The sequence below is a fragment of the Spermophilus citellus genome (genome assembly GCF_964194105.1).
Source record: "Spermophilus citellus genome assembly, chromosome: 2".
Taxonomy (NCBI): domain Eukaryota; kingdom Metazoa; phylum Chordata; class Mammalia; order Rodentia; family Sciuridae; genus Spermophilus; species Spermophilus citellus.
In genome coordinates, this window is record NC_138183.1 from 9,892,296 (window position 1) to 9,905,148 (window position 12,853).

Here is a 12,853-nt window from a genome sequence, read left to right on the forward strand (position 1 = left end):
TCCAGATGGAGGGAAGGAGAGTGCTGGGAGGGGGCTGTCTGTAAATCCATGTCATAGGACCAAAGAACTTAGAAGCAGGGTACTTTCCAAATGTGTTCTGGTGTCCCAGAATAGCTGTATACTTTGTATTTCAAGAACTGTTTGCCATAAGTGTAGATAGAGCCTTTCATTTTTTTTTTCCTTCAGAGGAAGGATAGGGTACAATATTTTGTATCATCCACATCAAAGGGTATTTTTTAAATTATTTATTATAAGGCCTTATGCTAGATATTTTGCAAAATGCTTTCTCTTTAGTTTTCATAACTAACCTGCAAGACATTCTCGTTGTAAGGAGAGGTTGTGACTTGTTCAAAGTTAGCCAGCCAGTAACTGTCCTAAATTCTAAGACAGCTGTCTGATTCCAGTGCCTAGTCTCAGGTTGTTGCTAAACTTTCCATCCCAAGAATAGTGATGACAATTGTCTTTATGCATTGTGAGAAAAAAGGTTGCAAATGAAGCTCATACAACAAGAGTATCTGCCTCGGGACTGAGAGCTAACATTTGTGCTTGGATCTTGGCCTAAATAAGAAAATGACAAGCCAAAGTCCTTGAGCTTTCCAGTTTGGATTCTTGTCTGATAATCTACTGCATCCTTCAGCCAACTGTCTGCTCGAAGCTGGAATCAGACCAGAAGGAAGCAACGAGTACATTATGGAGAGGATGTAACATTAGAAGACTTCCATCCTTGTCCAAGCTTCTATATAAATCCTGGCACCAAACAGCCTCAATTTTCTTTTCTGCCAAATGTTCCTGGTGACCTTTCCCACTGATCATATGTGGATAGCCCATACAGGTTCTTGAAGAAAGAACCAATTTATTCCATAACTTTAAGAGAGAAACTCTGGAATTTTCCATCATCAGGGCCAAAATAGGCATGAAATTAAACTGGCTTTAGGAAACACCTAAAATGTCAGATACCGTGTCTTTCTGTTTTGTCGCTCACTAGGCTAAGCACAGTGTTTAAATAAATCATAGTCACCAGGATCAGGCAGACCTTGGGTAAACCACTTGTAATTGCTGACTTCAGAAAAATTGTATCACCCCTCTGAGCCTTAGTTTCCTAAGTAAATGAAAATGATTGGATCTATTCCACAAGATTTTTCTGAGAATTGCATGAGATATGGGTGCCGTAGTATAACATTTTAGGCTAGTGTGGTCATCACCTTTATTTTATAGAAGAGGAAACGGGCTCAGAGGGGTGAAGTGGTTTGCTAATGTCACACAAATAATAATGAGGAGCCTGGAGAACTGTGTCTTCTATCCATTAAGTCTGGTAAAAGAGCTGAATCTAATTATTTTATTTCCTTAATAGAAGCTGCTGTAGAGAGGCATCAGTTGCTTTGTAAACGTCAGCTTCATCTCCTTGGATCTCCTTTTCTTTTGAAGGAGATTCACAGATGCTAAGACCTTCCACTATCGTCAGTACCTTATGAACTTGTTAATTTCCTTATTTTAAGGTGTTCTGAGGAAGGGTGTGTGGTCCTCCAGGTAGACCCCGTGGCTAGGGAGAGCATCTGAGGGTCACAGTCTGAGAGTCCTCATTCACTGCCTTGAAGACCGAGGAGGGCAGGCAGTTCCTTCTAAAAGGCTCTCCAGACTACTCACTGGGCTCAGAATCCCTCTCTGATCATTGATTTCATTGCATGAATTTGCCCACTCCCATACTAGACTGTCACTCTCACTAGACAGGGACCAGGTGTGCATTCACATGTCTAGCCAGACCTGGCTCCTTCCCTTGATGGAGTGAGCCTTCTACCTCCCTGACATCATCAGACTTCTCACTGGGAGTCCAGGGTCAAGTACATGATGATTTTTAAGGAAAGATCCTCCTGAGTTTGGGTGAGTATCTTTGTCTGCAGAGGTTTCTTTGTGATGGTATTTGGACCCTCCCCCACTACTAAATAGAAAAGGAAAATGAAAAAGCAACCAGGAGAATGCAGAGAATGAATGTGCACATATGCTGGGATGTTTCCAGATCCTTTTTTTGTTGCTTATTCATAATGGGCCAATTCCTCCTCCTGCTTAACTGTGTGCCAGGCCTGGAGACTCCCTGGTGGTTCCTCTCTGCTTCTGGAGGCTTTGCCTTCTTCAGTTTCAAATTGCTAATCTCTCCAATTTCTGTCATGTGACCTGATTACCAGGGCTTTAAGCCTCTTTTATTATGCCACAATAATACTCTTCAAATACAAAAGAAAATGTGACCATGCAAATAAACTCTATTCATAAATAGAAATGACTTGTGATGCTCGTGGTGCATATTTTAGGTTGAATTATTGCTGAAAGCCAGTTACAAGTCTTGGCATGGGCATTCATGGTAAGGAGTTTTCTATATGGGTGAGGGTTTTTTCAAGTTGATGTTGCACATTAGCTCCCTGGACACTAATAGAATTTAAATGAAACAGAAATATTATCCCTGAATACCTGTGTCCACTTCCTGCCATCTGGATAATGTGGGCTGGAGGCAGTGTCTATGGGGGAAAAGAGAAATACTTGGCACCACTGAGTCACCTTGGGCAAGTCCTTCTCCCTTGTGAACTTCATTTTTCCATCTATCGAAATGTGATGGTAATCTTTACCCTGGAGGGCTGGTGTGAGGATTAAACCATTGGAACAAGTCAACAAGGCTGTACATCAAAAGTGCTTTGTGAACTGTGGTGCACTGTATAAAGCATCTGTGTGCCTGAGACAGAGGACAAGCCCCTGTCACAGATACCACAGCTAGTCTGAGCATGCATGTGGTAACCTTTTCCCTCCCTGTTAGTCCTCCCTTCTCTCTAGCTTCTTGGACTTTCCACAGGCCCCTTTGGGCAATGGAGTAGCTGATACCTAGGACAAAAAGCTTTGATGACCTGTACAAGAAGCAGACCTGCACCATGTCCCCACCTCCTTCAGTAATGATTATCTGAATTTTGCTGTGTGGGCTGAGAACTTCCATGTGAATTGTATTTTTCACCCTCCCCCTTCCTCAAAAGGTCCCCCCTTTTCATTTTATCATTAGGTAGTAATTAGTATTCAAGGGAAATTGGTCTTAATATATTAAAATTGGTTAAGTGCATTTAGACCTGTACCACAGCCAATGTCTTATTGGAAAATGTAATTGGGGACTCTGTGTATGTAATTAATTGAATTACAATTAAGAACTTTCATTAAGCGATACACTGGTACATTAGAGCAGTAAGGAAACATGTTTGACGAGCCACAAACCCTGTCTGGGCTGTAAGTGAGGGCATAGAGATTTGCATTCCTCCAGTAGGCTCCTGCCCCTGCAGCCCCTGACTAATGTTTGGGTAATGCATCAGGTGACGTTTCTGCAGTGACTCTGAGTGGGAGGTGAGGTTCTTCTAGCAGACGTGTCCTTATTCACTGATTCCAGTGTCAGGGAGAGGGACACCTCAGGGTTGATCAGATGTTACAGCTCTTAGATATTTTACCATGTAAATTGTCAAAAATGCCAGTTTCCTTAGAAAACTCCATTACTTTTCCTGTGCTTCAAATAGGAACAAAGACATTGAAGGAAGAGGAAGTCAAGAGAAATCTGTCACCCTAACTTCCAAGCAAATCTGAAATGAGCTGTATAGGTCCAACCCCTTAGTGGTCACGATACATCCTCCAAAGGCTGGTTGGATGCGCTTGGAGCACATATTTGTTTGTCTGTTCCCCAGCGTTAACATTGGAGCCCTCCTCTGGGCCAGCCATTGTTCTGGTGCTGGTAGGTGGTAATCAGTGCTACACAGGTGGAATAGTGGTTAGCAGGACCTAGAGCTGGTGAGAGCAGCAGGGGAAGGCTTCCTTGAGAAAGGAAAAAACTAGTTAAATAATGAGTAGGAGAAGAATGTTGCAGGCCAAAGGACTGCTCATCTGAAGGTCTTGAGACCAGAAGGAGCTCAGCACACTTGGAAGTGAATAAATGTGTGCAACAGAATGAGCAGGGGCGGGTGCTGCAGGGTGAGCCCGAGGAATAGGCAGGTCCAGAGTGCAGAGCCTGTGGGCCCCTTCCACGTTCTGATTGTTTTAGAAATTCTATAAATCTGAAACTCTTTCTTTCTGATCACCTCATAAAACAAGATCACCTTGAATTATTGAGGGAGATCCAAAATCTCCATGTGGAAAGTCCTCCACCCTGGCAGGCACTGGCTCTGAGAATCCAATCAGTTAAACACTGGGACAGCAAGGATCCCTGCCCTGGTTGGAGCGTAGCAGATTCTAGTGAAGCATCTGTCCTTACTGCATGATCCTGATGGCTCTAAGAGATTACTGCAGAGGTGTTGTGTGTTATTGTATATCACCTATTGATCGTTTTTTAGAGACCAGCAAAAATGACTAGCAGCTGAAGGGGAAGTGTTTAATAGAAGAGAAGCTTTGGGCTTATGAGGCTTTGGGGACCTAAACTGCCTCTGGAAAAAAATGTGATGGATGCAGAGAGCGAAGGAAGAGTTTTTCTCCATGACTCACTTATGCAGTCAGCTCTGAGTCTTACTGAAGGAGTCAACAGTTAAGTTTTATTCCTGATTCCTTTGTTATGGCAGGGCTAGGCGGAATTGAGTTCTTAGATGTTGTTGTGGCTCATACAGTTGTATATTGCAGCCCATCAAAGGAATGGTTTTACCCACAGGGGTTATGTAGCGATTAAGGGCACAGGTTTGGAATTAGACCTGGGTTCAGTTCCTGGCTTCAGCTTCTACTAGTTGTATAGCTGTAGGAGCAGCATGACAGTATGAGCCTCATTTTTTTCTCACCTGTATACAGAGGATACTCTCCCACATAAAGGAGCTTGGAGAAAATTAAATGAGAGAATGTGTTTGAAGTGCCAAGCGAGGTGTCTGACATAGAATAAGCTCTCAGGAAATGCTGCTATTGAGATAGGATCCCTGTTCTCAGTGCACCCATTCTGTTGAGGAGTCTAAATGGCATGTTAGGTTCTATTAACCATGGTAAGTACAAGGAATGGTGTGTAAACCTGAAGTACTGTTATGGTTAACATAAAATTTCACTGCATTGAAGTCTGTGGTTGCATCAAACTTTGTTCATTCCACTGGCAGCATTTACTGAACATCTGTGGTGACACTGTGCTATGTGAAGCAGAATTTTCCTGGCTACAAGGGTCTAGCTCACAAGGAGACTATGGATGCTAATGTAAGAGACTCACCATGAGAGACTTCCATAGAGGGCTGCAGATTTCAGGGGACCAGGGAAGGCTCTATTTGGACTAGACCTTGAAGTATATAAATTTTGAAGAGTGGAAAGGGCATCCTCTCCGTCGGGTATAACCTGAGCCATGTCCAGCTTGGCAGGAACAGGGTGATTGCTTGTACAGTTGCTGCTGGGACCTGGGACCTGGGATCGTGGAGTGGAGGATGGTTCACTTGCCCTTCGCTCAGGCAGTTCCTCGCACAGCAGTGTTTTATTGTGAGTCCGGGCCTGAGCTGAATGTTGCCCCTGACTTGAAGAACTTTCTTCTCCCCTGCCCCGCCACTTCATTTTCCACGGCTCCCCTCCACACTCTCTCTGTTGCAGCCAAAAACAAGCACTTGTGTGCATGCTCACCATTTGTGCACTTCCTGTTTTTCCCATCCTGGTCCCCTGTGGATTGCTTGTACCCCCTTCCAATGACGGGAGATGCTCGCCATCCTCTTGAGTTCCTGAGCACTGGCACAACACTGGGCGTGTGGCAGGCTGGTAACTCTTTCTGGATTAGAAGGAGAGGTCAGCAGGATTGTGCTATGGAGAGCTGAAAGGTGGGGGTGTAACAGTGGCCGTTGATTTCCTGGTTGAGTTTTAGAGTTGGCACAGAGCTGTTTGGAAAAGGGAGACTGAAGTTGCTTTAGCTTACACTGGATTAGGGCCTTTTATAATTGGTCTAAGACTCATTGAACTGTAAAATGGATTTAAGTTCCATGTAGTTTATATCTATGAGTATAGAAAATCTGCCAATAATATACAAGTTCATATGAGCTTGGATTTAGTGATCAGTGCCTGCTTGTTTGAAAAAAAAAATCATATACCTCTATGGTCTCCCTCAATTCCAACAAAATCACATGAACTATAAATAGTTCAGTCCTCAGTACCAAGAGTGGGAGAATGTAAGCTTGAAAACAATATTGGCTGTAACTAGCCTTGATCTCATCACTGCTAGAGAGCTATTCTTAGATGTGTGAACAAGCCTTCCAGCTGTTGTCAGGTGGCAACATACACACAGCTGTTACTATACTATTGTCCATCATGGTTGTGCAAACCCAGGTCCAGGGACAATAAAAGCACACCATGCTAACCAAGCAAGTCAGCAGCTCTCAAAGTGTGTGGTATCAGGACTTCTTTACACCGTTAAAATTATCAAGGTGAGCCAGATGCTATGGTACATACCTGTAATTCTAGCAGCTCTGGAGGCTGAGACAGGAGGATCACGAATTCAAAGCCAGCCTCAGCAACAGCGAGGCACTAAGCAATTCAGTGATACCCTGTCTTTAAAATGCAGAATAGGGCTGGGGGGTATAGCTCCATGGTTAAGTGCTACTGACTTCAGTCCCCAGTACCAAAACTAAAAGTTATGGAGGTGGGCCTGGGGATGTAGCACAGTGGTAGAGCACATGCTTAGCATGTACAGCTCCCTGAATTCTACCCCAACACCAAACAAGACCAAAAATGAAGCCAATGGAGAACTGTTATTTATTGGATTATATCTATCTATCTATCTATCTATCTATAGCAGTAATTAATCATTTAACATTAACATAAATAACAAATTTTATGAAAAATATATTTCCCTTAAAATTTTTAATGAGAAGAGTAGTACTATTTTACATTTTTTGCAAATTTCTATAATATCTGTCTTAAAGAAGATTCAATCTGTTATGAATACATTATTTTGATTGAAGTATATGAAGAAAATTTGTCATAACACAGATATAATTGTTGAAAAAGAGAGGAGTGTTTTAATAGCCTTTTCAGACAACCATGGATATTTTTATTACTGTTCCCAAACTCAAGTGATAGTTTCTTAAAAATTATTTGCAATGTAGAATCAGAACTATTTATTGCTTCATGCACTAGTAAGACAATGGGCATGAAAAAGGCAAACGATGTCTTCCTGTTATTATTCTGAAAATAGTATTGAAATTACACACCCCCTGAAAGGGGTTTGGGGATATGTCCATAATGGGTCCCTGACTGCACTTTGAGAATACCCAACTTAGAATTTACCCTTACTTAAGTCATTAGTCTCCTTATTCTGCTCATAGGAGCATGGTGAGGTGGGTGGGGCAGGAGCGGCCTTCAGCACCACTCAAAGGAAGGGAAAGGAGCACTGGAGGGCAGACTCTAGAGTCCGGTAGTCTGTCCCAGCTCTGCAAGTTGGCTCTTGGGAAAGAGTTTGACCCTAGAGTCAGGGTTTGAATCAACATTGCTGAACTCTATATTCATGTCCCACCTAATGTAATTGAGCCCAGGCCACTTCCCTGCTGTCTCACAGCACTCCTCTTTCTTTGCTGCAGGCCTCAGAGTCACCTTCGTCCTTCCTTTCCTCCTCTCTGCTTCCCTTTATCCCTTCCTGCCCCATCCTTGTTCAGCCATTCTTCACCTAGGACAAGGGCCTGACTTCATTCCTTTATTCCTCTTTCCTGTTTCTCACTCCACAGGGTTAAACCACTTCTCTGGATCCTCTGCCTGCTGCTACCCCTCACCTTTCCACACTGTGAAGAACCCTTGTCTTATTTCCAGAGCCTGTCAGTTCATTTGAGCTTTGGTCCCCATCAGTAATAGGCCCCACCCCCAAATTTGATCTATCACAATATATCTATGAGTTATTGCAGCTCGAGCGTTTTGACACGATACATTATGGTAATCCATGGCACATAGAGACATTAACACTCCCGACTTTGACAAAATACATCGTGAAGTCTTTGAAGGCACCATTACAATTTATCTTGTCATTCAGGGAGAGACCCAGTTAGCATTAATGTAGATGAACACAGTGTGGCTTTTGTTTCATTTAATTGCTTGTGACCTTTTTAATTGCTAATTTAACAAAATACAAAGGTTATATTTCAATTAAATTAATGGTTTAGGGAGTGGGGTTTTTTTTTTTTTGGTATGTTTATTTTTAAGACATTCTGGTGCACCCTACTTTTCACTTTTAAGATGATAAAAATGGCTTCTCTCAAACACAAGCGAGTTTTTTAATGTGAAGTTTATAGTACAATAATGATTTTAATATGCCAGTGGTGTAGTCTCAAGCATCTTTGGTGTGTGGTTGGGTTCACTCTTTTCCAGAAGAATACAAACATTAAAGACATTTACATCAAGGCATAGAACATTTCTGGTTCGAAAACATAACTTTTGATATAATGCTTTCTTCAAATGTTGGTCTTTAGATAAAGTGTCCGTGGCATGTCTCTTCTGTGGGCTTTTCTCTCTGCCTGTTTCTGTCGTGCTCTGTAGTCGCCTGCAGCCACACCTCACCACCACCACCACCACCACGCTGCCCCCCACAACCCCATGCCCCCCCACCCCCCGCCTTCCCACAGCCTTGCATACTGCTGGCTGCGGGGACGTCACATGCACACACAGACATGCCCCTCCAAGCAGAGGCACTCCTGGGTCTAATTTGAGAAATGGCACTGGAGCTCCCAAGTCCAGCGTTTGTTCCCGTGCAGCAGTTAACCTGCTTTGGAGCAAGCAGCATGGACTGGAGACGAGTGCAGGACTGTTCCTTCCCCACTCTCCAGGTGCTGTCGCCCTTCTGATCATAAAAGCAAACACACCCCTTGTCAGCGGGAGCAAGGCTCAGAACTCACTCGAGTATCAGGGTGACTTAAGTCCTCAAATGGGATATGAATTTACACTGGCAGAGAGTAGAAGGTCAATGCACAGAGCATTAGTGTGCTGAGCGGCTCCAGCTCTAGAAGGCTTGAACAAAATTAATATAAGGAAATTGACAAGCCTTGCTGGTTATTCCGTAGCTTTAAGACCTCTACTAAAATCCTATCATCTCATCTGCCCATTATTAACATTTCAGCAAAATATAAAGTTTTCATTAATCTCCCACAGCAAATTTAGGAGTGAAAACTGGCACTTGTTTGAGCTTTTAGGACTACATTAGCTGGTGTATTAAACAAAATATGTCATTCTTCAGTAGCTTCTGTAAGAAGCTAAATCAATTTCCAGCCATATTTATGCACCACTTTATCTAAAAGCATCTGAATTATCATTTACAGCTAAGATGCTTTATTAGCAGCTGGCATTGAGATTGCTCGGTAAAAAAAAATTATATGTCACGTTATAGTAATTTTTAAATTGGTTTTAATCCAACATCATAAAATGTAAAAATCTTAAGTGTGGATTTTTTTTCTTTTAGTAATTGGCATTTTAGCATAATGAGCTGTTACCTCTTTCCAAATCAAATACCTACAATATTTAAAAAATATTAATTAGTAAAGAAAACAGAAGTTCTGGAATTAAGAACTAAGTTATATCTAATACATTTTCTCAGAAAAGAAGGCTTTAACCAACTTTTTAAACATTAAAGAATTTTAATATTTTATTAAAATTCCCTATAATTCTCATGTATAAAAATATAGATTGGAAAAAGTGAATGATTATATTTTAAACTCTAAACTTCTAGCCAGCCTCTCAGGTCAGATGTGAACATTGCTCAAGAGATAGTAGCGACTGTGATTGTGACACAACTGTCCAAATTCATAGGTGTTGCAAAGAAAGGAAATGGGTCACGCAGTGGCCCCTGCCGATATGTCAGAGCAGTGTGATGTTGGTTCAGTCATGCAGCCTCTCTGACCATCGCCTTCCTGTGGACATGGCACCTGTTCACATTCGTTCAGTAAATTTTCATTAAGCTCTTGCTTCCTCCTCAGTACTGTAGCACTGGCAGGGTCTGGGCCTGCCCTCTGGGGTCTACAGTCTAATGGCAGGCAATAAACTACTTATGGTAACTGTTCTGAAGACAACACGCGGCACAGTGGCATAAAGAGCCAAGCTAACATGGGGGACTGGGCTCAGGGAGCATTTCCCTGGAGCACCACTTGATCTATGTTCTTCAGGAGGCCTAGGGAGATAGCAGGAGGGAACAAATGGGGAGAAGGGTTTGCTGGGCAGAGAGGACAGCATGTGCAAGATGCTCCAAGGTAGAACTCAGTTGGAGGCATCCCACATCCTTACCAATTAGAAGGCCTTATTGAGAGTGCTGAAACTGCCCAATTTGGGAATAACTTCAGTGTCCGAGTTCAGTGTGACAGCATCAGAAACCAGCTTCTTGAAAAGCTCGCCCTATAGGCAGTGATTAGGAGGGGAAAAGGCATATAGCTGACAGACTGCCAGTTATGTAACAGAATTTTCCAGTTTGATACCCAAGCCTGTAGTTTTCCATTCCTCCAGCCCTGTCCCAAGCCATTACTATGTGGGTTTCCCAATGGTCCCCTACACAAGGCCTATGGCCCCTGCTCTGGTTGACCTCTGCTAGACTGGTACTCCCCTCAGCCCTAGAAGACCAGCAGCATCCACAACTTCAGAAGCCCACATTCCAGACTCTAGAGACCAAGGGGTAGTTTGCCTTTAAGTTTTGTAGCCTTGGGCATATGACTTGGCCTCCAAAAGCCTTAGGTTCATCATCTGTAGAGGATGGAAAATCAGGTTGTCATGAGCCTTAAATGTGGTGACATGTATGATGTGCTTAATACCATGCTTGGCACATAGTAAGTTCTTGTCCCTACCAGCTGTTATCTACTTGACAAGATTTAGTGAACATGCCAGTTGCCTATACTGCTTGCAGGAGAAAATACAGACATAAATAAATACTTTACTCACCTTCACCGAGCCTCCATGTTAGGACAAAGCAACCACTAAACAATTTTATTGCAAGGCTGAATATCATCCTGAGAATTGAATAAATAAACAGTAGCCATGATTATTTTAAGCATATTATTTGATTTTTTAAATGAATTGTGACAGTCTGTGAGTGGCAGAAACTGGAGTTCAATACTGGAGTTCAGAAAGGTAAAGTCACTTGTTCAAAGTCACACAGCAAATTAGAGGCAGAGCTGTGAACTGAGACCAGATCTACCTGGCTGTAGGGTCCAGTATCCACTAACCGTTGTGGAACTCACTGCCAATGAGATCCATCAGAAAAGAATTCATGGAAAAGGTGGAGTTTGAGCTAGCCTGGGGGAGGGAGCAGATTTTGACAACTCTGGGCGAGGGTGGAGGGAGCACTGCATGAGCAGAGGCCCAGAAGCAGAAAACCCTGGACCCATGTGCAGTCTGAGGAGCATGGGAAGAGCTCCCCAGGAAAAGAGGAGGCATGTGTAAGGAGTGACAGAGGGTGGGAAGGTACATTTCAGCCAGATTGTGGGCTGCCTTGATTGCTTGACTGAAAAAAGTCTGCTGTGTTCAGGAGGCTCTGGGAAGCCAGGGAAGGCTTTGGAGCGCCAGTCTTCCTATTTGTCTCCCGAGTCACATATCATAATACTTAGCATGCACAGGGCTCTCAGTAAACATTTGGTGAGTGAATGAATGATCAAACCTTTGGAAAGATGAATTGAAAAGTCTTGTGGTGCAGAGGGAGCCTGGCGGCCAGGCGGCCAGTGAGGAGACTGTCACAGACATCCAAGCGCCAGCAGGCTTCCACCTGAACCAGCAGAGACTGGAGTGCAGGGCGGGGAAACCATTCAACAGACGGTTGGGGAATCCTGGAAGGAATAGGGATTCTTCAAGGAACATGAATTACTTCTCTGATCAGGAAAATCACATTTAGAAGAAAAGCAAGAGGTTCGGCCACCCATGCTCTTGTGATCTTGACTTAAGTCTTACGGAGACTGAGCTCTCACCGAGAGCAAGCAGGGATTTTTCTATCCTCCTCTTATCCTACTGCCCAGACGAGGCCTGGTGTAGAATAGGCTGTGTTTGTGGAATTAATTGTTGAATGATTAATACGTTACCATCCTCTGTTTACTGGAATGGCATTATTAAGTCATTGCTCAGCCTTTTCTTCTCCAAATTAAATAGCCCATATTATTTTAATTTATCCCAAAGCATTTTAAGCAGACACCATTTGCCAAGCCTCATGTATCTTTATGTGTTAAAGTGCTTTTTTCCTCCCCAGGTTCAAGGGCAGATGGGGTTTTTGAGGAGGATTCACAAATTGACATAGCTACGGTACAGGATATGCTTAGCAGCCACCATTACAAGTCATTCAAAGTCAGCATGATCCACAGACTACGATTCACGACCGATGTACAGTTAGGTAAGTACACGGACAGGTGATGAACTGAACTCTTTATATCAGTAGTCCATGTAGAAAGAGGGAAAGAAGTGACATACAACTTTTATGTGACCTGAATGATTAAAGCTAATTTGTTAGCTGAGGACAGTGGCGCACATTTGTGATCCCAGCAACTGGGGAAGCTGAGGTAAGAGGATCGCAAGTTTGAAGCCAAGAGTCTGCCTTAAAATAAAAATTAAAAAGGGCTGGGGATGCAGCTCAGTGGTAAAGCACCCCTGGGTTCAATCCCTAGTACCAAAAAATAAAAATAAAAAAGGTAGGTTGTTTTCTGAGAAAATGTTGAATGATGATGAAATTTAAAGTACATCTTTTTCCCACCTCTGCTCTATCTTGTGTCTTCTTTACGAAGTAGATTAGAAGTAGAGCCAACTTGAGATTCTGTTCAAGCTCATCGACTTTGGTGAAGTTCTGTGATCTTTTCATTCTGTGATTCTGTCCTCAAGTCTGTTGTGTGACATCACTGCTGCCTTTTGTTCCTCTGTGAACTTGTTGTTTTTTCATTCAGGAAGCTTTGTAAGCATCTCAGGT

The 12,853-nt window shown here is 42.9% G+C and overlaps 1 protein-coding gene across 7 annotated transcripts in view; it reads left to right on the plus strand.

The window, feature by feature from the left end:
- Positions 1-12,853, plus strand: part of MAPKAP1 (MAPK associated protein 1) — a 241,660-nt gene that overhangs the window by 189,927 nt on the left and 38,880 nt on the right. For all 7 annotated transcript variants that reach the window (XM_081281928.1, XM_081281927.1, XM_081281930.1 and 4 more), the window contains one exon: positions 12,146-12,286. In XM_081281928.1, coding sequence (XP_081138054.1) covers positions 12,146-12,286 — 141 coding nt within the window. The remainder of the gene's footprint in view (positions 1-12,145; positions 12,287-12,853) is intronic.